This window comes from Musa acuminata, chromosome BXJ1-4 (genome assembly GCF_036884655.1).
Source record: "Musa acuminata AAA Group cultivar baxijiao chromosome BXJ1-4, Cavendish_Baxijiao_AAA, whole genome shotgun sequence".
Lineage (NCBI taxonomy): Eukaryota > Viridiplantae > Streptophyta > Magnoliopsida > Zingiberales > Musaceae > Musa > Musa acuminata.
The window spans coordinates 9,819,028-9,844,778 of NC_088330.1; the positions used below are offsets into that span (position 1 = coordinate 9,819,028).

Consider the following 25,751-nt stretch of genomic DNA (forward strand, 5'->3'; position numbering starts at 1 on the left):
CGAACTGACTTTGTGAGTCGTTGCTCGGCAGACCAAGTTGTGCAACTAGGGCAAAGACTGGACCTGTTGGCCAAGCGACTGAACTCAGGCCTAGGTTGATCTGGCGAGTTACTAGTTGATGGACCGAGCTGCATGACTCGGGTAAAGACTAGACCCGTTGGCTGAGCGACTAAACTCAAGTGCAGGTTGATCTGGTGAGTCGCTGGTCGATGGACCGAGCTGCGCGACTCGGGCAAAGACTGGGCTTGTTGTCCGAGCGACTAAACTCGAGTGCAGGTTTGATCTAGCAAGTCACTGGTTGGTGGACTAAGTTGTGCAACTCGGGCAAAGACTGGACTTGTTGGTCAAGAGACTAAACTCGGGTGTAAGCTGAACTGACTTTGCGAGTCACTGCTCGGCTGTCCGAGCTACGTGACTCGGGCAAAGACTGGACCTGTTAGCTGAGTGATTGAACTCAGGCTCTGGTTGGTCTAGCGAGTCGTTGGTCGGTGGATCGAGCTGCGCGACTCGAGAAAAGACTAGACTTGTTGGCCGATCGATTGAACTCATGCGCAGGCCGAACTAACTTTGCGAGTCATTGCTCGACGAACTGAGCTATGTGACTCAGGCAAATACTGGACCTATTGGCCAAGCGACTGAACTCAGGCACATATTGATCTGGCGAGTCGTTGGTTGGTGGATCGAGCTGCGCGACTCGATCAAAGACTGGACCTATTGGCTAAGCAATTGAACTCGGAAGTCTGAAGTTGCATGACACAGGCTTGTCCTGGATTTCCTAGGTAAAAGGGGATCCACCTGAACTGCTTTCTCCGACTTCGTTGCATGACTTCAGGAATTCATGCTGGAACTCGTCTAGGTGACAGTTGACCACAGATAGTTGGACCCTGAATGAGTTATCTGACAACAAGGTGTCGGGCTCAAGGAGCGATGGTGCGGCTCGGCTCGGTGCAGGTGCACTCTACTCGAGGAGGTTTTTGGGTGTTGCGGTCTGCTCTCGGTTTGTCCTTTGCGATGTCGGGTCAGTCGGGGGAGCCGCTAACTGCACGATCTGCGGGATGAGTGGGACGATCATTTGCATTATTCCCTTCAAGGTTTGTACTTGCTTGGCTAAGCCAAGGAATGCCCTAGGCGAAACAACCGAGGATCCTGTAGTATTTCCAAGGGGAGAGAGTCTTAGATCATTGAATAGGTGCTAGTAGCGATCCGATGTCAACGTCAGGATACCCCCATCCTTGAGGACGGGGAGGGGCTATTCTCTGAGTCTGAAAGGGAGGTGTGCAGTTGGTGGTTCTCCCTCGGGGTGAGCTCCTGCGAGGTGCTCTTGCGATATTGGGGCCCTCCTTCTAGCGCCAAAATGTCAATGAACCCACGCGCAGTGGCCGAGGAGTCAGTACGGCTTGGTCCACGGGTCGATGTCTGAAGTTCTTGACGTTCGGAGGCGGGTCTCTCGGTTAGTTGGAAGAAATGCCAAGGTCGAGCTGGATCAAGGGTTGGGATGGGCATGTCTTCAGGGACATCTGCGTTCCTGCACACAGGCCCTGGTCGAGAGATTCCTTACTTAGGCCCCTTGGAGATTGAGTCAATGATCTTTTTTCTCTTCCCCCCCCAACCAGATGCCGACCGAGGACTTTTATGTTGTTGTCTAAGGATCAGTCATACGTGGATTTGGTATATCGGTCGACCCCTCCCTCGATTGGCGAGTTCGTACTTTCGTGCGATCGTCGTCCGGTATACGCGAAACGGTACCATGCGACGCCGTCCTAAGCTTTCCGGTATGGGACTTGCCAAGTGAACACTTGGTGCTGTGACGTGGTGTCCGGTGCGTGTCTCGGGAGCCCACGTTCGCTGATGACGTGGCGGAGGTCTAAAATATACCTTATCATAAAGGATAAACTAATATGTTTTACCTTAATATTCTAATTTTTGAGAAAAAAAATACTTGAATTGATTGATTTGAAGATCACTAAGTGATGAGTAACAATCAAGGATGTTGGTGAAAGTGGCATAGGATTTATAAGTCTCATAAATAATAATATCGATGTCATCAACATATATATATATATATATATATATATATATATATATATATATATATATATATATATATATATATATATATATATATATATATATATATATATATATATGTATCAAGGGAAAAAAATAAATAGAAGCATGTATTATACAAAATAAACATTATTTAATGCCTTGAGCATATACAAAATGTACAAACTAAAAAAAAAAAAAGCTGATGTATTCCCCCTTTGCAGGAGCTCAAAATTTCCGGCAAAAGCACACCGCCGCCGCCGTGCCCTTCCCGCCGTTCTCCCTACCCGCCGACCACAATGACGTTGCAGGCCGCCGCCAGGTCCGACCGGCAGACGGGGCACGTGGCGTGACCGGCGAGCCAGGGATCGATGCAGTCCGCGTGGAACCCGTGGCCGCACCCCGTCATCGTCCTGAGGGCGTCGCCGCCGCCGAACTCCGTCAGGCACACGGCGCACTCCGGCCCCACCGTCCCCTCCCCGGCCACCTCGGCGTACGGCGCCACCGGGAGCGACGCCAGTACCGCCGGGTCGAGCCCCCTTGGCTTAGCCCTCTTCACTCCACGCAGCTCCTCCCGCTGCTCTTCCTCGTCTTCGTCCTCCTCCTCGGAGTCCGGGCCGGCGAAGGCCAGGTAGAAGATTGTGGCGATGACGAGGAAGCAGAGGACCATGGCTAGGATCTTCGAGACGGCATATTCATCGCAGGAAAGGGTGACGCTGTGTGGTGCAGGCGCCGCTGCCGGAGGCAGAAGGCGGCGGGAGGCGGAGCTGGAAAGAGAGAAGCAGGTCGAATAGGAAGAATCCATCGGTGGGGTGTGAGAGGATGTCCTCTATCGCCGCCTGCGAACGTAGCTAATGTACACTTACTGGGCTGCTTCAACTGACTCGCCGGCCTAACCATCTGGATGAAATGGCAAGCGTCGGTTGTGGTTTCGTGTCCTCCTTTCTGGTTGGGGCCGCCACTCCGGAACGGAAACCGGAACCCCGTTTCGCATATGCTGTCACCTACCCGCATCCCAACTAGTTGGACACGGGAGCGTACCACTGTGGGTCCCCGCGTCCCTGCTCACCTGATCTGCGAGCGGGCAGCGTTGCGGCAGGAGATCGAGTACCTGTGTAACAAACACCATGCCGTCAGTTGACGGCGACGAACGATCCGTTGCAGGCAACCAATCTCCATCACAGCGGACGGTGGAAGAACGTTGGTTTTACATATCTATAGTTGATAAGTTTAGGGATATCATATTAGCTCCTATAAATATGACATATCCAATATGTACTTTTACATAAAATCGAAATCCTCCCCGCTTAGCAGCTTCATCATAATTGTAAATTAAAAGTTAAAATATTTAAAATACCCTTAATATCACATACATGATATCTCACCTATTAAAACCTTCGTATGATACTCTTAACAATAATCATACTAGTATAGAAATTGATAAAGCATATTAATATCTATTGTTTGATATCCTCGCATTTGATTTCGATTTGAATCAGAAAAAGGAAAAGAAATAGAAAAAGCCTTTTTGGATAATTTCTACATCTTGAGCCATTTGTCTGGATACTAATCTACACACCCAAATTAAATCAACCTTAGCTGTTCGTTCTTGAGTCAGGAATCCTCTCCACTGGATCATTTTTTGGCAGTCTAATTTTATCTAGCAAGATAAGTTGGCATGCATGGCAGATATAACCATGACTACCTGTTCCATCACCCTCTGACTAGAAACTACGTACATGACCTGTCACATTTCCTATGCCCTCTGACTAGAAAAGAGGGAAGGACACGATTGTAATATAAGCCTCTCATGTGTGCAAAATGTTAGGAGACCGGATGCATGAGAGCCCCACGCACGTACGTGCCCTTCCATGCACGCAGCGTTGCATTGCCGAATCTTTATCTCCTTCTTCCCCCTCGACGCCATATAAAGCATCGTCCCTCCGACTTCTCCACCATCAAATACATCCTATCTCCTCCTTCTGGTTCGCAGGGCGAGCGACGGGCACGATGAGCCTGTCTTGCCTTACGTGCGGCGGCTACGGGAAGCCGACGAGCGATGTGGAACTCGAGCAGGACGACTCCTACGGCGGAGGCGGAGGCGGAGCCGGCTGTGGCCCGTGGACCGCACGGTGCTGCTGGGAAAACAGGAATTGGTCGGGGGAGCTCACTCCGCCGCCCTACGAGAATTTGAGGAGCAGGTCCATTCCTGCGAAGCCGGCGGACAAGAAGAAGGGGCGGCGGAGGATGTCAGAAGGCGGGGGTGGCAGCCATCTGCTTGCCGGAGAGGCTGCGGCGGGGCCGCAGCTGAAGCGCAGCGGAGGCATGCGGAGGGACTGGAGCTTCGAGGATCTCCCCAACCGGAAGGCCAACGAGGGTAGGAAGGTTTAGGTAGAGGAAGGAGGTGAGGGTGGGACGAGAGAACGCGATATGATGGGTTTGGGTGGTGCTGAGTTTTCGGTCTTCGATCGGAATGGTCAAAGAGGGGGAATTACTGATGGCATATTCAACACCGTGTGTTTGTTTGCTTCATACATTCTGCTCTGTGAATTGATTTATTTGATGCGAATGGCTTCTTGTTTTTTCCTAAGAGGAAGATTTGTTCTCAGAACAGCTTCATTTTTTGTGTGCATCTTGCAATATTTCCAATGGATTTTTTCCATTATTTTATGAGATCATGAAAGTTGTGGCATTGATTCGATCACAACAATTATATTTCACCAACATTTTTCTTTGTTCTATGGGCGAACAACGAGAAGGTTTTTTCTTTTTTCTTTTACTTTTTCTCACGAGGTGCTCTCATTTTCATTTTTTTTAAAGGATGTTATTTATTTATCATAATTTTTACGTTACACGTTATATGAATCGATTTAAGGGGTGAATCAATTGTTATTGTATTATGAACTGATCCAATCTTACATGTAATAAGATTTACAATGATAATTATAATAATTTTTTTGATTGGCTTACCGTATGTTTTTGATATTTTCATAAAAAAAATATTATAAGTCTATTGAGAAACATTGTAACTAAAACAAATGGACTTAAATCCTAATAGATTCTAACCCATATATAAAAATAGATTTTTAGGAATCCTTATTGATTAAAAAAATAAGAACAATCAAGTTTGAAGATTTTTATATTAGTTACAATATTTTTTAATATGTTTATAATATTCTTTAAAATATTATAAGCTTATTTAAATATATACATATATTTAATTATATATATATACATATATATATATATATACATATATATATATATATGTATATATATATATATCTATCTATATATGTATATATATATATATACATATACATATACATATATATATATATGTATATGTATATATATATATATGTATATGTATATACATATATATATATATATATATATATATATATGTATATATGTATTTATATATATACATATATATATATGTATATATATATATGTATGTATATATATGTATATATATATGTATGTATATGTATATATATATGTATGTATATGTATATATATATGTATGTATATATATATATACATATATGTATATATATATATATAATTTGTGTTTACAAAACTAAGACAATCACAAAAGTCAATCAACATAGGATTGTCAAGCGTACTGCAAACTGTTTACATGCTATGTAAAGCATGAACAAAATTGAAATGCATGAACATATATAAACATTATATAAAAAATCCTTTGTACAAATTTGTTTATGACATTCTCTTTCATTTATTCCTTCGATGTTCTCTTCGAAGCCTTTAAGAATACTTCATCCCCTTGCTTTTGTTGAATCTCCAATCTTTTGCTTTAGCTACAAAGCACCTCTTTCAGCTTTCGATTGCTTTCCGTCATTATTATTGAGGAGTCAAATTTTGATCCCCAAAAGCTACTTTAACTTGCTAGTGATTCTAACTTTAATATGGGGTTGGTTGAGTTGTACTAATATTTATTGATTCTTGTAGATCCCTCGTATGAAGGAAAAAACTTTTTTTATTATGCACTAGTCTCTTAAATATCTCACACCGCTTGAATTAGATTAATGCATGTTTGAGCTTTAATGAGTATCGTTTCGCAAACTTCGAAGTTTTTAAGATATTTTCTTCATAAAATTTGTCCATTGATTTCTCTTCTACTTATTTGTCACTTCTAAGCAAGTTCACATCACTTCTATTTTTGATTGATATTCTATTAGGAAATGAAGTGAAAAATATATTCTCGATAAAATCGATCACCATTAATAAGGATTTGACAACTGTTGTCTTCCACTAAATTTTTCTAAGGGTTTTTGAATATATATAGAGCTTCTTTACTAAATAAATAAAAGAATTGAGATACTCGGTTTCACCATTCTCTTGAAAAAGCAAAGGTTACTTGACTTCGCTTGTTTTCTCAACAGTTATATTTTATGCATCAAGCTGGTTATTAATATTCACTTGCTCTTTACTCACACTTTTGAAGCATATATGATTTTTATATTCCTTGTGTTGAGTTAACTAATGTAATTCACCTCTTCATTGCTATCGAACTTCTAAACTACAAGAAATTTTACCTGAAATGAGCAAAATTTTACCTCGACTTTAAGCAAATCTCTAATAGATTTGATTACCCCTAGGATTCTATCATCTTCTCCGTCATTTATGTTATCTACTTCTCTAAGAAGAAATGATATAACATCACATATTGTCTACTCTATTCCTTAATCAAGCATTCCTGCATTGGCCTGAAGTCCCCCCACTTTTGACTACCTTGATGAGAAGTTCGTTAACACTTTGGTCTTATCTTACGAAGTTCCTTAGCCCTTACCCTTTGGTCTTATCTCGATACTTGAAATTTGCCTCTACATTCTTTACTTCATCATTTTCCTTTCATGACCATCTGCTCTCCCTCCATAAGAGTAATAGACTGATGACTCCATAAAAGTCATGCCTCTATGGTACCATGATGCTACCATGCCCATAGCTCAACTATCTATTATCCCGCACCTGCTTTGCAATTTATAAATATGCCTCTATATTACTTTAACACTCCTTTGAGTTTACATTCATCATAACTAATACTTGGTTTTAGATAGCTAAGTCCTTATGATTCACTGTGATCAAGATTCCTCACAAATGTCCACATGATACTATTATGAAACAAGATAGGAAATCAACCCTAAACATTGCCCTAAAGGCCTATTTAACTCAGATAGCTCTATAATATTGTGTTGATTGACACTCTACACTACTACGTAGCTCTACAATATTATGTTGATTGACACTCTACACTACTATGTATTAATCTCGTGCAGTCAAAATTCATGTATGCATCTCGTGCAGTCAAATTATGTTTGGCGGTCCAACTTGGGTAGTTGGCTGGAACTCAACCCAAGCCCAATCTAACAAAGATTGGGTCTGATTTGGACGTTCGTAATCATGAGTCCGGCAATCAAATCCAACCTAAGCTCGAGCACGTAGAGCCGACCTCAATCCGACCTAATCCTTGCTAATTAATTCTTTGTTCAAATTAAGATGTTGGAAACTCCACCCTGATTGATTGTTCATCCTGAATCGGCTAAAGGAATCCAAATTCGGGATACAACTCAAACCTAATTTGGAATGATGGTTCATGAAAAATACTTGAGAAAAGATACACAAATTGTTTTCGAGCCGGATGTTAATATTTTATCACGGATGCAACTTTTCTATTGATCTAATCTTCTGTTATTGAAGTCTCGTGAATTGGGTTCGTCTTCTTTGTATGTTTACCTTTTGTGAGTTACTGTCAAAAGTTAAACATCTTCTGCTCGCTAATGGTGAATAATGGCTTTTCAGATGAAATCCCCACCTTCTGTGCTCTCTGTGGTGGAGTTGATGAAATCATGCCTCATCTGTTCTCTGACTTCTCATTCTATGCATTTCTTTTTCGATACCCGAAATGACACATAAGAAAAATAAGCAAACACTGAAAAGATTATACTTAATTGTTCAAAAAAGGTTCGCCAGGAGCCGAGTGATTTCTCTGATTACTGGTACAACAGAAGTGAACATCAACTTGATCAGAGAATGTCACCTGAGTGAAAAAAATGGCACAGCAACACAAAGTTTGAATCCAACCTAACGCATGGTGCCATTGCTAGTGAGCATCGAGTCTTGCCGATTTAGCGCAGGAAGAGAATGAATGCACTTCTGCTGAAGTTGATGTTTGCAAATGGAGGATTAGAAATCTCCAATTGGTAAGGTTGTGTGCTTCACTTCTGACCCTTGCTGATAAGTGTAGGTGTCACCGTAACAATTCCTATGAAGAAGAGTGTAGCTATTGATTGGAAATCATACAGGTCGGCCACCGATTTCAACTCACCGAGAGCTGTTCCTGCCTGCAGGATTCAAATAAGGTGATGAATACCTGCTTTGGTAGTTTCATAATGAAGTAGAGCAGAAGAAAACATTACCCGGACTGTCACATATGCAGCTGGGATGAGCCCGATAAGAGTAGCCAAGAAGAAGATAGGGTAGGGCACATCAACTATTGGAGAAGCCATGTTGATGAATGTGTTTGGCAATGTGGGTGTGACTCTGAGAAATAGAATGTAGTTTAACAACTTCTCTCTTCTTTTAGCAACCTGTCAATAGAGATACCTTGTCAACTGGGTTAAGATGCAAAGAAGATGCAGTAGAATGATGGAAAATGTGCAGGAAAAGGAAGAAAAAAACATATAGATGATAAATTTTGATCCTGATTTTTCAATTTAGCAACATCTAAAATTACAGTAAAAATGTGTCCAAATTTGTTGTGCTTGCCATGGGAAATCATAGTTTAATAAGGCCAAAGCTATAATTTTAACGAAATTGTCATAGGACAAATTGGGGTATCTCTCTTTTCTTGCTTTTGGCATGTCATGTTTTTAACCTCTTAAAGCAGTTTTCTTAAAGTAAGCACATGATGAAACAGAGGACATATCAATATGAACCACTTAGATTATTTTGCTGCAGATAGACCAAGTATCTCAAACTCTTGTTAGAAGGGCACAAGCAACAATGTATTAGCTGAATCCTTGCAGCAGATTGGCCAACGTAGAACAGCTACTACCCAGAATTGTCAATAGGTTAACACTTGTTGAAGTTACAAGTACTACGAAATTTATGTCCTGTAACCATAAGCAACATTCAACATAGAACAGCTGCTAACCAGAATTGTCAATAGGCAAAACCTTGTCGAAGTTAAGTACTACGAAATTTATATCCTGTAACCGTAAGCAACATTCAACTTGATGAAATCTAAATTTGATATCCCAGTTAACATACAGGGTTGTCATAAAACTATTGGTGGAGAAATGTATTTTACCTGAGCCTGGAAGAAACTCAGCTTATCTGGCCACAATGAAAAGACCAGGGGCCTTCCTATTATTTTCGACAGGAAATAACAGGAAGATGCACCAGCTGTTGCAGCAAGAATCACCAAAACCATACCACCAGCAATTCCAAAGAGGGCTCCAGCTAGTATTGACATAAACACAGTTCCTGGGATCATGAAAGTCTGCATAAAAATGTATACCGTGAAGTAGCATATCAGGACCTGCACAGTGTAGTCATTGGTGTAGCTTTCCAGATTATCCCTGCACATAGTTTTAAATTTTTATTGTCCATCTTGGCTCACGAAAAATTTCAACATTTGTTTCAGAAAATATGTAAGATGAATTACACTGTAAAGAATAATTTCATTGTATTAAACCTAAGATTTAATCAAACTTAAAGAAAAAATATGGAAAATAATCTAACAAAGGCATAATGACTATAGGATTCTAAGCTGTTGGTAACTACAGCTAATGAACTAAAGTGAAACAGCATCAGATGACTGCTAACATGAAGTGTTTCAACATCAAAGTCAACGATCTACTATCAAATTTCGAGCTGTTAGGATCAAATCGCATCATGTAAAAGAAACTAGAAAGCTGATGTTGTAGAAAAGTAATCAAATGGTTAAATGATGGATGGCACACCCACACCATCCTCACTCATGCATATACTAATGGTAAACATGACATAAGTCGGTGTGACCAAAGCAAAATCCATTGCATCTGACTTCAGATAAATTCATTGTTGAATGATGAGGTCAGTTTTCTAGCATTTATGCTGCAGATGGGAAATATTTTGAGGGCGATATATGGAAAATTTCAAGCTTAAGAACCATCAAGTTCGGCATATGTACATTCATTTGCAGAACAAAGATTCATGAGTGGTCTACCATGGAATTTAGACACCCACAAATGAGTATCATCTGCTTTTAGCACTTCTCTGTGACCATTCGGCTGCCATGTGAATCGTATGTACTAATATTACATCAATTTTCTCAAGAATCATGAATAGAACAAGTGTTAATTCAAGTTATTTCAAGAACTTTGAAATGCTCTTGGAATCAAAATGCCAAGCAAACAAGAAAATGAACTTCTGGGTCTCCCCCTTTTCTAAAGCTCACCAATAAAATCTTCAAATGTTTCCCAAGACAAACTAATGAGTGCAACCATAAAATTCTTCAGTCTAAGAGTTGTAGGGAAGTTTAAGATCTCATTGATGTTTTATTGCCAAGCAATTTCTTGAAGTACCCAAAATCATTTCCTCAAAAAATAATTCCTGAAAATAATCTAATGCTTCTTTTTTAGAAAAAAAAAGGGGGTCCTTTTTTGAGTAAAAAAGGGTCCTTTTGGTAATGCACGTGTCTGATTACAATGGTAAAAAAGATCAAAGGAATGAAATAAACCAGGAAGTAAGCTCCATCACATAATAAAATAGCCATATTGTGTAAATTCACTACTCGGAATAAGAAATATTACAAAGCTCTTTCAGGGATTTTTTTTTCCACAATGCATCCTATCTTGTTTTCTTGGCAAATTTATAATGCGTGAGAAAGCTTATTCATGAAATCAAAATGGCAACAACATCAATGGTTCTTCATATAGATGCAGATCCCCATTGAGAAACACCATCAATTAAGTTCCATTGCACATAAAACAAAAAACAAATATTCCATTACCCGTTTCCAGATTCGCACATGGTACAACAATATTATATTCTATGAAACTAATCGGAAAAAACATGAGATCTACGAGATCTCATAGGTACTGTTCCATTCCCTTCATCAAGATCTAATTTGCAGAAGCAAAAGATAACTCCAAAACAGAACCAAATCAATCTAAACCCTAAATCGGCAAAACGGCCCAAAGAAACCCTCCGAAAGCACAATCCCAGAAGCTGCAAACTTCAAACCAAAGGCGGAATCTTGACGGCGAGGACAAGCGAATAGGTGTTCAAACCTGAGGATCCGGATGTCTTCGAGGGTGCGAGGAAGCTTAAGGAAGCTGTAGTCGGAGGCCGGCATCGAGAGGTAGAGCCCCGCGAGCCCCACTCCGAAGATCGCGAACACCACCGTTGCCGCAGCCAGATCACGCCGAGACAACGGCAAACTCCGGCCGCCTTCCATCCCCTCGCCTTTCCCCCAAACACTGCGGCCCAGATTACAGGCCGAAGCTTCCTCCTTTTACTCTTCTTCTTTCCTTCTCCGTTTCCTTCGTTCGTTCTTCGAAGGGCGCGAGAGAGAGAGAGGAGAGAGAGAGAGAGAGAGAGAAGGTGGGTGGTCAATAAATAGGATGCTCTGCAGGAGCAGAGGAACGGTTGGGGAATATTCTCGATCACGTGGCCGGGCTACAAACAGAAACGACTGAATCATTTGCTCATGTGACCGTTACGGCTTACGCCCAATTCCAGCCTACCTGTCTTGATCGAGACACCAATCAGGGAACCGTCTCGTTCGGGTGCTGGGGGTACCTATCGAATTTCCCCTGTTTGGTGTTCTGGGAAAAGCAGAAAAGAAAATTTAGAAATTCTCAAAAAAAAGAAAGGTAAATTACACTGTTTTGTAAAATCCGGCTATTATTTTTTTTCCTTAAAACTTTACCAAATCTTCTTTTATAATTTCCAAGTGATTTTTGGCTCAAAATGATTGTAAATTTACCTTAAGGTTATAAAAAAATATAAAATTTAGCTTTTAAGGATCGAGATAAATAAAAATATTATTATTATTTTAAAAATAAAAAAATATAAAAGTGGTCATTCAAACATTCTTAAGTCATTTGTGATTTTTTATTTTAAAATTTATCTATAAAAGTTAGTGATGAATTATAATAGTTACCAAAAATAGTGAACTCCTCGTAACAACAAAAAAAAATTTCTAATAATATTCAAGTGATTTTTGACCTGAAGTCACCTCAAATTGGATAAGTTTTAAAAAATAACATAATTTCAAGCTTTTAAAGGCTGAAGTAAATAAAAATACTTATTTTAAAGACTTTAAAATAAAAAATAATAATAATCAAGATTTACTTGATTAGTGCTTGCATGCTTATTCTCTGCAACAGCAAATAGACAGTCAAGGAGAACAGAATCCACATTCCAACTGCAGATACTTCAATAGAGACAAACAAGTTGATAAACTCGTATGTATCATCTTAAGTAGACATTTCTACATTTTAGCTGTCAAAATTTACAGTAAATATCATGATGTTAACACTTGATCAAAGGTTCTGTAGTACGGTATCACACACCATGCAGCCATGTCCACATGAAGCAAGGTTTGGTAATGCAATGTGGGGAATTTGGAGTTCCTCGGCTAAGGTGGAGCTTAATTCTGGCATATAAGGGAGATTGGATCGGTGAGCTTGAAACATTCAAACAGGTATGAGGATCGGTTCATCGTGACCTCACTTTAGCAGCAGCTTCCTTGATTTGCTCGATTGTGAAAACGCCGAAGAAATCATCATCCATAAGTGCATTGATCACTGCATATGCAACATCGTCGACACTCACGGGGGGTGCCAAAAGGAGATCGGACGCCGGGAGTGATTTCAAAGGCCTTGTAAAATTCTCAGCGGCAAGCAGTAGCCTTTCCAGTGGTTCACCTATTAGATCAAGTGGGATCTCATAACCATCGACCTTTCTCTTACCATAGATGAATCCAGGTCTCAACACAACACCTGTTGAAGCATGTGCTGACTTATTAGGATAAATTGGATGGTACGAGTACATGCTGAGGTAAAATATTAACCTGATCTTGGGTACTTGGAGAGGACCTCAGATTCTGCTTTTCTCTTCCCGACGAAATACCCCGAAGAAAGAAGGAAAGAGGGGAGATTGTAGTCATGGACAGATATCAGGATGAACTTAGGGACACCTACATTTGATAGGACAGGAAACTTATCAGGGAGACGAACACAGCATATAACATAATTTCATGTTATGAATAAAAATTTGAATGAACTATATAAAGAATGATTTTAGACTTGCCAACATAATCCAATTCGCACATGGGAACTCATGACATGAGCTAACGAAGATACTTCATTTAAAGGGAACAACTATTTGCTCTTATGCACAAGGCATTTTTACTATAATAGGTAATATGCTATAGGTTTTCACATTTCACTCATGGACAAAATTACTAAATCTTTAATTTCTGTTGTCAGTTATTTTCACTTTTGATATTCTTCATTAAGTCTACCATACTCCTGTTCATTAGTTTGTACTTCGTTTAGTTTCCTATCTAACCCTCCTCTTCACATTTTTACTTAAGCTCTCCTCTTTTCTTCTATAATCTTGATACAAAACAGCTGCCTGGTGTGCCTTCATAGTGAAGGTATCAAGCAGCCAATTCAAAAAGGTGCTCAGTAGAAACAAAAGTATGCTCAGAAACTTACTCCCACTTTGCTCTTGTTCCCTCTTGAGAAGTTTGTGTTTAATATTCCACATAGCAAGTGTATGGTCAATAACATCGAAAAGGATTTCAATTTAAATAGTACTATTGCACAATGCAAGTAAGAAGGCCATACTTATGCTTTTGCATGTTCAGATGGTCTTTTATTAATTGCCAATATAATCACAGAAACACATCACAAGTAATCAACTTGAGTGATTTATTACCTCATACACATTTTTGACACAAATTCTAAGATTTATCCGATCTGTAAGATGCAATCTAGAACATAATGTGACTAGTGTTACAACAACCAACTCTTACTGAACAAATCGTAAAATATCCTCAATAACAATAGTCATAAGATATAGATCCTACGAACGATACACCAAAAAGGCTTACTTACTATTTAAGGTTCATAATAGCTAGATATTACTGTGGTTATCCTGTGCATAATAAGCAGAACAGCCAACTGGAGACAGTCTTAAGGCCAAAGTAGCCACTCTACGAGGTATTCTATTAAATGAAAAATGGCTAGTATGATGAAATAACAGACCTCAGATTCACAAAGGCAAACTCGCTTTAACTATATGAAACATGCAAGGATGGAAGCCAAATATTCATTACTAATCACCACATGGTAATTATCTCTGTCTAACTTGTTAAGAGATGATAATACATTCCACCATTAGGAGAGAGTTGGCATTGTTTGGTAATTAGTACCATGATTCTGATTTGCATAATTAAATAATTTTCATATTTGGCATAAATATCTGACCTGAGAAAAGACTTAATAAGCATCCGTCTAGAAACCTCAATGATAAAGCAACGATAAGTTCAAAGGCTCAACGGCAGAGCATAGTCAATGATTTATCAGCTTTAAATAACAACGCTTACCAAAATCCTTTGCAGCACCTACTGCTAAGATATTAGCTTCACCATTTATCCTCTTCATCTGTTCCTCATTTCCAAACCCTCCAAGGGTTGATACAACAGCTGTTGCCCCAACCAACACCTCCTCCCACATTAAATAAAAAACATCACCTGCATTAAACAGAGATATTCATTTTACTGAAATTTCTTAAATATATACTAAAAGCTTATCATCATTTGAGCCTTTTTCCATCAACATGGGCTTGGATTCAAAACACAACTCAACATGGAGAAGGCTTAGCAACCTGAAAATGACTTATTGAAAATTTACACACTAGAGTAATTAGTTAAGATCTAAAAGGTTAGTTAGTTAGTGGGAAAATCTGCCTTTTCATCCTGATCTTGTGCAAAAAAGTAGAACCCCACCATTCCCATGTATATAAAGAAGATTAGGAGCAGGTATGGTATTCTGTCATGAACTTTTCAAGCTTTCTGAAGAAGAATGTGTAATATGGACATTATCTTACCCGAAATAGGCCAAATCTACAAAATTAAAGGACATTATTAAATTAAATCCCAAATTTGGTGTGTTCTAGGTTACCTATAGGGATGAGAATAGGTCAGGTAAGGTTTTCAGGTTAAATGGGATATAGTAAGGGCAAATCATCAGTGGTTTAACTTGCTGTGACCAGGAAACAAGCCATATAACTTGCGGGTCTGGTCCACTCAAGTCAAAAAGTCATGGTGTGCTTTAAAATGTTCTTTTACATTAAAAAATTTGGTTGGTCGGTGGGTTAGGTCAAGCGTATTTCCCCATTTAATTGTATGATTCAACCTGACCCAAAATGGCTCACCGAGGGTCGAGATCTTTTGATCTCTAGTGAACCCAACGGGTCATCTTAAAAGGGTCAGGTTGGGTTGACATGATGGGTTTTAGGTCAAGATTCGACCCCTGATCATCTATTTTGATGATTTGTGCTGCAAAAGTAACACAAAATGGCACAAGGATCCTGCTTTGCCCAACCGACGGTTTCAAACCTCAAACTATAAACTTGACCTTCATTTCTCAGCACTCTAGTCTTTTACAAAGAAACAACATGCTCGTGGTAGTAATATGCTGTCTAATACCACTATATTTCATCCATTCACTCTTTACTATCCTTTAGTGTACAGTCTGTTTTAACCACTCAACCTAAGCCTCTTCAGAAACTTTTGGCTGACTTCTTAACTTGTATATACAGGTATTCCAATATATATATATATATATATATATATATATATATAAGGTCTTGCATACCGAAACATACCGCCCATACCGGGCGGTACGTACCGGTCCGATAGGTTACCGGTACGTAGACCGCCCGGTACCGCTACAATGTTACAGTACTATACTGTAGCACTGCTACAGTATGAAAATGTATAAAATTATTCGGTACATCAGGATGTACCGCTCGATACACCGGTACCATATATATATATATATATATATATTAATGCATTCATACAGATGAAAATCATTTGAAGTTTTAGAGCCCATAATATGTCCACTCTTGATTCTCCCAGAAACAACTCTAGAAGATTCTCTATAAGCAACAAATGAACAAATTTTTAACAGGCATCTTTTGGAAGAATCAGACAATGTAAAACAAGCTAAAACATGGAGTAGAGGTATGCCTGCCATCCAGCTAACTTGGTCAACCCATGAGTCTGTGTAAGAAGGCCTTCCAGACCTAAAAAAGAAATCCAAATCTTAGGTTGTGGTAGTATCTAGTAAGAAGAAAATTAGATTCATACTGCTAACGTTAATTAATATGAATTACACGAAAAGCTTAACAAACAAAGTAAAACACCTCCAGTAATATGATAAACATTGAAGGACTGCATGCACCTGCTTACGCTGACCACTTCAATGCCCTTCAACACTGCAGCTTTGCAAATAGCAGAACCAACAAACCCGTTGCCCCCCAAGACAACAATCTGTTAAACAACAGGTAAGTGTAAAAACTACACGCAAAAGCAAGCATTGCTAGGGTATTTACCTTTTCAGTTTTCACATCTGCGACAACATCAATCGGAAGGGAAGAGGAATCTTCTACCAGATCTGATGTGGCATAACTGCATCTAACATTGACCCTATATGGAGTAACAAGGAAGTCATGTTAAGGCATGAATATCACGGTAATACGGCACTGATATAATTAAGGAAACTTTCCTTTAAAATTATTTTGCATTTCTGATTAATTTTAGCTACAGGAAAGATATAAATAACATGCTAGCATTAACCCATTGGGTCCTATGTGGTGGTTGAAACTTGCAAATTCAATAACTGATTTACAGTGTCATCAAGATTCCATTTAAAAATTCCATACTTATCTCCGGAAAGCAAGGAATAACAGCTAATGTGTTAGAATTAGAATAGATGCTAGCATTTACTCATTGGTTCCTCTGTGGTGGTTGTAAGCTCCTAAATGCTCCTACTGCATGCATTAGAATTAGAACAGATCACCAAATGCAAGTCCTCTCTTAATTTGATAATGTTCCACGTGCATAGTCATGAACCTAATTCCAATCCTAGACATGGTTCTTATGTAAAAGACACAAACTGTACCCCCACACACACTACTCTTACGCGAATGCCATAAGATTTTACAAGAAAAAAGAAACAAGCAGAGCCAACAATGGCCTGCTTGAGTTTGATTACCCAGGTGACATCTTAAAGATAATTAAATGGGTTGATCGTGGGTTTGCGGTTACCCAGGAAATCAAGTTTTCTTGAACCTTAAGAGTCAAACCTGAACTTGAACCACCCAAACCAAGCTTAGATATGTTCGTGCAACTGTTCGAGGGCGGCTCAAACAACTGATTCCTCAAACATTCAGACCCTCCGTATCTCCTCTTAAATTCAACCAAGAACTCCTTTTCGTATCTAATTCGCTTGTTCCTCTGTCCTTGTTTTTCTCTTATTTTTCCCAAATATAACGCAACACACCAAGAAGTCAATTTTTTACTCGACGAGAACCGTACACAATGTGTTCTTACCATCAAGCCGTCCCGCAATCCGTAAGACGCTTGATGACTCACACAGAGAGCAGGTCAAGTAAGTGTCTAAGTCGGCCGATCTTTCCACAGAAGAATCGCACAAATTCCAAAAGAATTCAACGAACGGTTGAAACCGAAAGCCCAAAGAACCAAGTCTGCGAGGCTATCAGAAGACATGAGCGTGCATCAAAACTACAAGTCGACGACGGAAGACGTGCCCTGACCTGGATGGGGGCCGCGAGGGAGAGCGAGACAGGGACCGAGGGGAAGGGATCGAGCGGTTCGAGAGAGAGGGAGGCCTTCCCGACGGGAGCGAAGGGGCAGAGGCGAAGGACCACAGCGACATCGCCACCATTAGCGCCGGAGACGAAGCGTCTTCCTCGCTTCGCGATTCTTCGCCGTTCTTTTCCTTTTTGCTATATATTTTTCTCCTTTCTTAATATTCCTTTAGATTTATTTAAGATGTACGCTTGATGGGCTGCCAAGTGGCAAAAGATACGGAGCGCAACATTTTTGTGGACTGCTACGAGCGATGCGGTGTTTCCATCTGTTAATGTTTTCTGGGGCCTGATTCTGGAAACATATTTTGCTTGCTTTTCGTATGGGTTTGTTGTCGTCGGTGAAGCAATCATCAATTTTCTTTATAATTTATTTTTGGACAAATTTTATCGTGAATTTGATCCATCCCACCGGATCTGTTCTTTAAATTCCTGTCGGATTAAGTTTATAATCCACCAAACCAAATCCGACTTGAGTGGTGGTTCGGAATTTTAATTTTTAGTGTATACGAGAGTTAAGTATTAAGAAAATGGAAATGATTGAAGGAAGAAGATTGAAAGAATTAGAGATCTCGTTTCATACGAGGCTCTACTCATAGTAGAAATCATTTTTGAATTGGAGGATATACTCATAGCAGAATGTGTCAGGTAACAAGCAACTACTGTCTCATTTCTGAGATCTATCTGAACTTTTTGGAGCTCGAATCCGAGCTGAGTACAATCATCAAATAGTTCTCTCAGAGAGCTCTTATGAATAGTAAATGCTTCATTCCTTTTTACAAAATTTTTGAAAGAGCCACTGTCAGCAATGCCAAATAGATAGCTGAGCTTATTTGAATACTACTCAGATATGTCATAACTTGCAGATTTCAGCAGACTAAGAACAATGTTTTTACACTGGATATAGATTACCCTTCTCACTCAGTCTAGCTGAACAGCTACTGTTACAGAATCACAGTAAGCAAGCAGCTGAATGTGTCTTCTGTGCGTGCTTCACAGTTTGAAAGAGGGTCAACTTCAATATCTAACACTTGGAAGTACAGCTGACCAACTACTCTTAACAAATAAGTTCATAGCTCGACGATGGATTACTCGATGCACAACGAAACTAGAGATCAAGTTGCCCTCTATTTGAAATCCAAACAAGCCATGAGGGGATGATAAGATATACCTAGTTAAGAGCCTGATCTTCAGGTGCAATGCATTCTCCTAGAAGACCATCGATATTATGTTTGGGCGCACCAAGAGACGATGATATGGGACATTTGGCTGGATTCAGCAGAGACTCTTCTCCACCATCTTGGGACTGAAGGCATGATCCATTCTCAAGAACTGGCAAATCAGCCATTGCACGTGTAGTAGCCGAAGTAATTCTTTCTTTCCATATTCTTCCATCCTGAAATAACAAAAGGAAAATAGCAGTTACTATTGGACAATGCATGTTTTCTGATGTCTGATTGAGCTTTCCATCCTAAGTGGCCAGCCAATAGTTCTTTCGTTGCGTGCTGAGCGGACTCTCTAAATCCATAGGCCAATTCATTAGTAAAACTAAGTATGAATGAAAAATATTGTAGCACTATAGGAACATATCCAACTGTCTCAAAGAAACTTGTCCACTGACATTCCTATTATCACGACATTTCAAAGTTGGTCATTCCAGGAACACCAAACATTGAACTTCAACTCAGGAGGCACACATGCGTTACGAGCAAACTCCCTAGATTGTCATATCATGTAATAGTTTCTACAATCCTCATCGCTGAAGCGAGACAGGAGGAAGAGGCTGATGAGTTGAAGTGCCATATGGAACCTAGATGGAAGGAAGTGGCATCTCCAAGGCAGGGGGCCCTATAAGATGAATACCATCAAAATGGCATCATCAGGGTCTCCTCCAATGCTCATATCAGATGGATCAAGTAGATGAGATGCCTAATGCAGCTGAGGCAGAGACTAAAAGGAACAAAGGATGACTGTCCAATAATAAAGGCAGCCCCTTGGCCAACTCTGATAGAAAGGATGTGCTCGTAACAATGATTTTGATAGAATCTAGAAAGAATATGACCACCTGGATGAGCATATCATCCCAAGTGAATCGAGACTTGGATTGAACTTGCAGCTATCGCTCTTGGGCAATGGATAGGACTTCAGAACTGAGGCAGTTTTTGAGAATATCTCCCAGGCCGGCTAAGGAGTCAGGTTTTCGGTGCCATATAGGACATGCAAGGCCACAAAGAAATATCAAGGCTTATTCCATGACAGTAGCCCCAATTCTCGGCAGAGATATTTTACATTTTCTCCGAAGGATCTCTGAGGACACAATAAAATGATCCAGCTTAGCCTGATGTCATGATGGCTGTTACAGGATCAAGCGGCCTCTAGTCTATACAATAGGACCTATGAGGATCTCTCAAGTCCAGGAAGATATACGTTGGTATACCACTTGATATCTCGCTAATGTACCATTTTAATAGGTTGTCAAAACCAATATTGTATCAGTTTCAAAAATTTTCTCTGGTTGTTACCATCTATGCTTACCGCTTTTACCCATGTTCTTTTCCTTTGCCTTCCTTTTATATCTTGTTTGGCATGGGCCCCATTTATCTCAGGGTCATGAATTTGAATTTGACCTGAAGAGCTTTGTTGTTTATGACAGATATAGCATCAGGAGACGTGGATCCAAAAGCTTCCGTTCATCCATTTTATGGTCGAGTAAATTAGTAATTTGCACAAAGGAAAGACTTTGTCATGTCTCCTTGACTCCAACAAATTACATCTCAGGTTGTTAGCCAAAACAAGGAACTTTTGGGCATTTATTCTAATGGTAGCATATATATCAGCCGCAATTATCATTTTACATCTGATTCAGCAATTCTAGATTCTTGCCTATGCCACGTGTTCCTACTTTCTATTGCTAGTCTTAGGAGATTCATATCTTTCCCATGTTCTTATGTTTGTTCGACCCATCATATTATCTATTTGATCACATCTTCAATACGATAATCATGTAACCTAGGATGATATTCAAGACTTGGTGTCTTAGACCTTATAATTGAATACCAAGCAAATATAGACGTTGACACAAAAATTTCGTAGGCTTGACTTATTATAATATAGCACCCAAAAACAGATCTACATTACAAATTCAACATGTTTTGTTGGACAAACCAGTAGCAAGTATCCAGAGTCTGCAGGAGGATGGATTGTGAAGACGGCATAATGTTGACATGACAAAAGGCAATTATAATTACCACATGAGCAACTGACAGATAAAACAAACTACAGGAGCGAAAGGATGCAAACCTACATTTAGTATTGAGCGTTCTGGTTGTGGACATGTAACTGGCTGATCACGAACTAGGGGCTCAGATGGGTGCTCAACTGGCTTAAACTCAATTGCATCTTCAAATCCATGGCTTCCAGCAGTAGGAACACAACTACTTTCCTCCATGTTTGGTGGCAATGGGGTCGCCACATCCTAGTCCATAAGAATTCACTTAAAATTGGAAGATAATGGAAGACAATTTCGTCGATAACTTAATATAAGAGAAGGTAGACAGTGTAATGACTTCCAAGTAACAGCCATTTTCTTTAAGTTAACACACTTCCATCCAACATGGATTTAGATAAATCAAGTGCCTGCTTTTAATAATCAATGTTCTCTAATTTTTTTATATATGAGGATTTTAACAAAGCAAAACAACAATTATATTCAAGAGAACATCAAATTGGGCAAAGCACATAAAAGGAAGAAAAAAAGAACTTGATAGAGATTTGGAGAGCTTAAATAAACTATCAGCTCTTTTTACATAAACATGCCCAGGAAAATGAATTGGCATACTCGAAATATAAACCAGTAAAATTATCTTATTGAACCTATATAGGCAGAATATATTGGACTAAGTAAATATCCACATTAGAAAACCAAAAGGGAAAACACAATTGCACAATATGACTTGAATTGGAGAAGAAAATATGATGGTTTACAGTAATAATACAGCCTTCCTAAAATATGACAATAAATGATTTAAGAAATAGCAAGTTCTTAAATCTGACAAGAAAAACAGAGAGAAAAAAAAAATGTCAATCAATCCGACAGATCAACATGGGAACTGTTCGATCTCCAAAAGATTAAAGGTAAGAAAGCTCAAAAATGAATCATACAGGATTACGAGAAACCGTGGAATCCTCGAGAAGAGAAAACAAAACATCAGAACTCAAAGGAGATCAAGAAATACCGTCAAGAAAACGCAAGAAGCAACAGAAAAATGAGCAAAAGGACGACCAGCCATCCAATCCAACACAGACTGATCTCTTCACCCCAAAAAAAAATCCAACAAAAGATTCGATTTTAAGAGGTCTGGTATGCTCACGATCGCGCTTTGAGCTCGACGATGCCCCCATCCGACGGAAATCCGGGAGAAAATCCCCACCATCGCCTCGAAAGCACCTCGAGAGCCCGACGGGAGCGGCTGGCGTGCGATAGAAGGGGCAAGATGTTTTGATATAGAACATGGCGGTGACGCGATCCGAGACCAGGAGCCGATTCAAACCCTGAAAAAAGATCAGGTTACCGCCCAGTGGATGAGCTTACCCTCCCCGGTGGCGTCGCCATGTAGCAACGAGTATGCATTATTCCCCACCGTTGCCTCTTTCCATAGTTTAGTTCTCACGAGTGGATGCAATTCTTTACATATATGTATATGTATATGTATATGTATATGTATATGTATATGTATATGTATATGTATATGTATATGTATATATATGTATATTTATATGTGTATATATATATATGTATATGTATATGTATATATGTATATATATATATATATATAAAGGACTGAGTTAGAACAGATTTGTAAAAGCATATTTTTATTTTTATTTTTATTTGTTTATTAGATGAGATCAGTGTAACTCTCCTCTGCCGTCAATCGTCGGCTCTCTCGGCAATGGCGATGTCGGCGTCGGCGACGCGAAGACTTCCCCGCTTCCTGAAAACCCAAAATCCCCCCGGGGCCCTCCGATGGCGAGGGCGTTCGATTTTCTTGTCAGCGAGCACACTGCCAAATGGCTGCAGGTAATCGATTCAATCAGATCCTGGAAATTTCCCTATTCTTTCGGAGAACTCGATGTTGATGTCCGGTTGGGAGGTCTGTTCGAAGACGGCGCGATAAGGTTTCGATGCTTTTACACGAATTTCTTTTAGAAAAGGCTTTTCTTTTGTCATATGAGTTTCTTCTTTGTCGATTGATGGAGTTTTTACGGTCTGCTGTGAATCATGAACGAGAAAACGGTATAGATTGGGGAACGGTGAGGATCTTTTACTTGAAAATTCTATTTCTCACGGAGGAAAAATGCTTTTTTGAGCAAATTTGTATGGTGCTTTACTGTGATATGAGCTGATCTTTGTGAAATGGAATATGTTGGTGGACGGAGACCAATTCATGGTTTTGGACCAAGTACGAGAACAAGGAAACAAAATAACTTATTTAGACAGTCAACTAGAATAGGAACCCAGTTCTTCTCTTCATAGATGATGATGCTCTATATCAACTTTTAAATTCATGTAAATGATTCTAACCAACTGAGCACATGAGATCTTTCCTACAAAGCTGATTCTTGAAGGCCATTTCATTTCATGAATGACCCAACCGAGACTTGGATCCACCTGACACTATGTTGAATGGTAGTTTTTCATCATGCCAACATTCTTGTGCTTGTTCTCCATTTAAAGCCTTTTCTTCATATCCGAAGCAGGTCATTGACCATCATCTTGGCACCTGGGCCTTTAAATAATTTCAGTCAAAGAAAGATAGAATGACCATGCCTCTCCATTATTCGCTGTTAAGTTAGGAATTCATTGAAACTCATTGATTTTTTATGTTACCTTTACATTATAGAGGAAACTTTCTGGCCTGTCAAATCTTGTTTGACTAACATTGTTGTCCAGTTCTCTAAGCAATTTAGATTTCTCGGTACATGTCTTAAACTGAGCTTGATAACCTTAGAGGAAGTCTAATGCAGCTCGCTTGTATCCAGACAAAAGATGCTACCTTTTGCTCCTAATCCAAGCTTCTAAGACTTGCATGAAACAGACCCTTACTCCATTTCTGTTTCAAATCTCTCCGTCTGCTGTCCTCACTTATCTGCCTAATTTCTGAGTTTGGCAGAAGCTAAAAATATTTGACTTGGTAAGTGAAGTTCTAAAATGCCTGTTTGATGCGGCTGTATCTGTATCATGTCAATGTTTGTGATCACAGCCACCGTATAATGCCGTGGCATTATATTTGTGAAAATTACAATACATATGCACTCCATAAAGCATGATTTGATAAACTCCAAATGCTCTAGAACCATAACCATGAATCGTATCAAGTATCATAATTATTGTTTTTATTACTAGTGTCACATATTCTGCAAAATAAATATCAAAACCATGCCTGAATAGTTGCAGCATCAATAGATAGACTGTAATTTTTTTTATCTGGCTGTGCCACTGTTAGAGTGTTGTTATTTATAATGCCAAACCCACAATGTCAGACATGAACTTTCAGTTCATGGAAAATTAGTGTTTTAGAGGACGTCAAAGTATCTTCCAGAGACGGATACATCATGTCCTATGTTCTAGAAATCCTGACATGAAATATAGTCTACCATTCTGAATCTCATGCCAAATGTTGTTTGATGTTCTCTCCCCCATTTCTACTTTTGTTTTAATTTTTTTCCTTTTTTTTTTCTTGTGAAACTGTTATCACAAAATGGCAATAAACAATCAACTAATTTTTGGCCATCCTAGTACGACAATTAGTGCTTTCTCTCATCCACAGCTTAGATCCAAATTTGAGCTTGGATTCCCTTTACTTCTGCAGCTCTGGAGCTATGATGAATGATAACATATGCACTTAAAACAAAACTTGTGTGTATAAATTGAAGTCTGACTTATTTCCTAAATATTTATTAAAATTTCATATGCTACGTGTAAATGAGCGGCGCAGGATACCAGCAAGAAATCACTGATGCAATTGATCAACGAAGTGCCTCCAGTCAAATTTGAAGGTCGGATTGTTGCTTGTGAAGGAGATAGTTGCCCAACCTAATTCCAACTGTGGAGGTAATTCACCTCATGGTTTGCTCATTTCATGTTGCTAACTAAATCTCTGCTTCAAATGCAGATAGTAATCCGGCCCTTGGCCATCCAATAGAGTTTATTTGCCTTGACCTGGAAGCACCAGCGGTCTGCAAACACTGTGGCTTTCGTTATGTTCAAGATCATCATCACTAAGATGACAGAATGCGGCTGAATCTTAACTGATGATTTGCTTGATGCATCATAAGAAAATTTATGCGTGTTCTCAGCTTTTCAAAGCGTAACTAGCTTATTTGGACTTTGTATTGTTGAAGTATTTTGTTGTCACTGGAGGCATAATAATTATGAATATATTCCACCATAATAGATTCTTGTCAAGGGAATTTTCTTTCTGATATCTGGCAACGGAAGAGTTGATGTACTCAGTTTTATCTTTTTTTATTTTTTTTGTAAAGGATAAGTGACGAAGACAATATTCAAACTAGGATCTTGCGATAAATCGTTGAAGTTTTTACCAGCTAAATTATCTTCTCAAATTATTATTTTTTTCTGACTTGGATAGTCATCATTCAAATTGTAATATAATGGTCAATGATCGTAATATAATGATCTGGAGGGATCAATGATGAGGTCTGTCAAGAAGTTATATATGTTTTTGACCTGTGATGTCACAAGGAAATTGTATGCCCTG

At 39.3% G+C, this 25,751-nt stretch overlaps 4 protein-coding genes and 1 long non-coding RNA gene across 6 annotated transcripts; 1 reads left to right on the forward strand and 4 right to left on the reverse strand.

The window, feature by feature from the left end:
• Positions 1-2,329: 2,329 nt before the first annotated feature.
• LOC135672066 (E3 ubiquitin-protein ligase ATL9-like) lies at positions 2,330-2,851 on the reverse strand. Its single transcript, XM_065180520.1, has one exon. The coding sequence runs from the start codon at positions 2,849-2,851 to the stop codon at positions 2,330-2,332; it is 522 nt and encodes a 173-aa protein (XP_065036592.1).
• Positions 2,852-7,995: 5,144 nt separating this feature from the next.
• LOC103981263 (uncharacterized membrane protein At4g09580) lies at positions 7,996-11,635 on the reverse strand. The gene is made up of 4 exons (XM_009397923.3): positions 11,352-11,635; positions 9,386-9,656; positions 8,493-8,663; positions 7,996-8,417 (listed from the first exon to the last, which is right to left on the reverse strand). Exons 1-4 carry the CDS (start codon positions 11,516-11,518, stop codon positions 8,292-8,294), a joined length of 735 nt encoding a protein of 244 aa, XP_009396198.2. The 5' UTR covers positions 11,519-11,635; the 3' UTR covers positions 7,996-8,291.
• Positions 11,636-12,644: 1,009 nt separating this feature from the next.
• Positions 12,645-18,108, reverse strand: LOC135646967 (uncharacterized protein At1g32220, chloroplastic-like). Its single transcript, XM_065165672.1, has 7 exons — positions 17,920-18,108; positions 16,696-16,789; positions 16,545-16,633; positions 16,331-16,386; positions 14,681-14,827; positions 13,139-13,264; positions 12,645-13,067 (listed from the first exon to the last, which is right to left on the reverse strand). Exons 1-7 carry the CDS (start codon positions 18,048-18,050, stop codon positions 12,784-12,786), a joined length of 927 nt encoding a protein of 308 aa, XP_065021744.1. The 5' UTR covers positions 18,051-18,108; the 3' UTR covers positions 12,645-12,783.
• Positions 18,109-18,824: 716 nt separating this feature from the next.
• LOC135646983 (uncharacterized) lies at positions 18,825-22,502 on the reverse strand. The gene is made up of 3 exons (XM_065165673.1): positions 22,344-22,502; positions 21,278-21,448; positions 18,825-19,369 (listed from the first exon to the last, which is right to left on the reverse strand). Exons 1-3 carry the CDS (start codon positions 22,404-22,406, stop codon positions 19,145-19,147), a joined length of 459 nt encoding a protein of 152 aa, XP_065021745.1. The 5' UTR covers positions 22,407-22,502; the 3' UTR covers positions 18,825-19,144.
• A 353-nt stretch (positions 22,503-22,855) lies between these two features.
• LOC103981680 (uncharacterized) lies at positions 22,856-25,452 on the forward strand. Of its 2 annotated transcripts, XR_010512969.1 has the most exons (3): positions 22,856-23,050; positions 24,969-25,084; positions 25,146-25,452. It is a non-coding gene; the product is annotated as an uncharacterized LOC103981680 (long non-coding RNA). The 2 variants fall into 2 exon arrangements; XR_010512968.1 differs by having other exon boundaries at positions 24,969-25,452.
• Positions 25,453-25,751: the final 299 nt, after the last annotated feature.

What these genes read in the sequence shown, in the direction of transcription:
- LOC135672066 (XM_065180520.1), bottom strand. Translation starts at nt 2,851, where the DNA reads ATGGATTCTTCCTATTCGACCTGCTTCTCTCTTTCCAGCTCCGCCTCC.
- LOC135646983 (XM_065165673.1), bottom strand. Translation starts at nt 22,406, where the DNA reads ATGGTGGGGATTTTCTCCCGGATTTCCGTCGGATGGGGGCATCGTCGA. An exon ending in GTCGAGCTCAAAGCGCGATC is followed by an intron (nt 21,449 to 22,343) that starts GTGAGCATACCA and finishes CTTATGGACTAG; the next exon opens with GATGTGGCGACCCCATTGCC. An exon ending in CAGAACGCTCAATACTAAAT is followed by an intron (nt 19,370 to 21,277) that starts GTAGGTTTGCAT and finishes TTGTTATTTCAG; the next exon opens with GATGGAAGAATATGGAAAGA.
- LOC103981263 (XM_009397923.3), bottom strand. Translation starts at nt 11,518, where the DNA reads ATGGAAGGCGGCCGGAGTTTGCCGTTGTCTCGGCGTGATCTGGCTGCG. An exon ending in TGAGTTTCTTCCAGGCTCAG is followed by an intron (nt 8,664 to 9,385) that starts GTAAAATACATT and finishes CTCTATTGACAG; the next exon opens with GTTGCTAAAAGAAGAGAGAA. An exon ending in CTGCATATGTGACAGTCCGG is followed by an intron (nt 8,418 to 8,492) that starts GTAATGTTTTCT and finishes TGAATCCTGCAG; the next exon opens with GCAGGAACAGCTCTCGGTGA.
- LOC135646967 (XM_065165672.1), bottom strand. Translation starts at nt 18,050, where the DNA reads ATGGTGGCGATGTCGCTGTGGTCCTTCGCCTCTGCCCCTTCGCTCCCG. An exon ending in CCCTCGCGGCCCCCATCCAG is followed by an intron (nt 16,790 to 17,919) that starts GTCAGGGCACGT and finishes TACTCCATATAG; the next exon opens with GGTCAATGTTAGATGCAGTT. An exon ending in CTCCAAGTACCCAAGATCAG is followed by an intron (nt 13,068 to 13,138) that starts GTTAATATTTTA and finishes ATGCTTCAACAG; the next exon opens with GTGTTGTGTTGAGACCTGGA.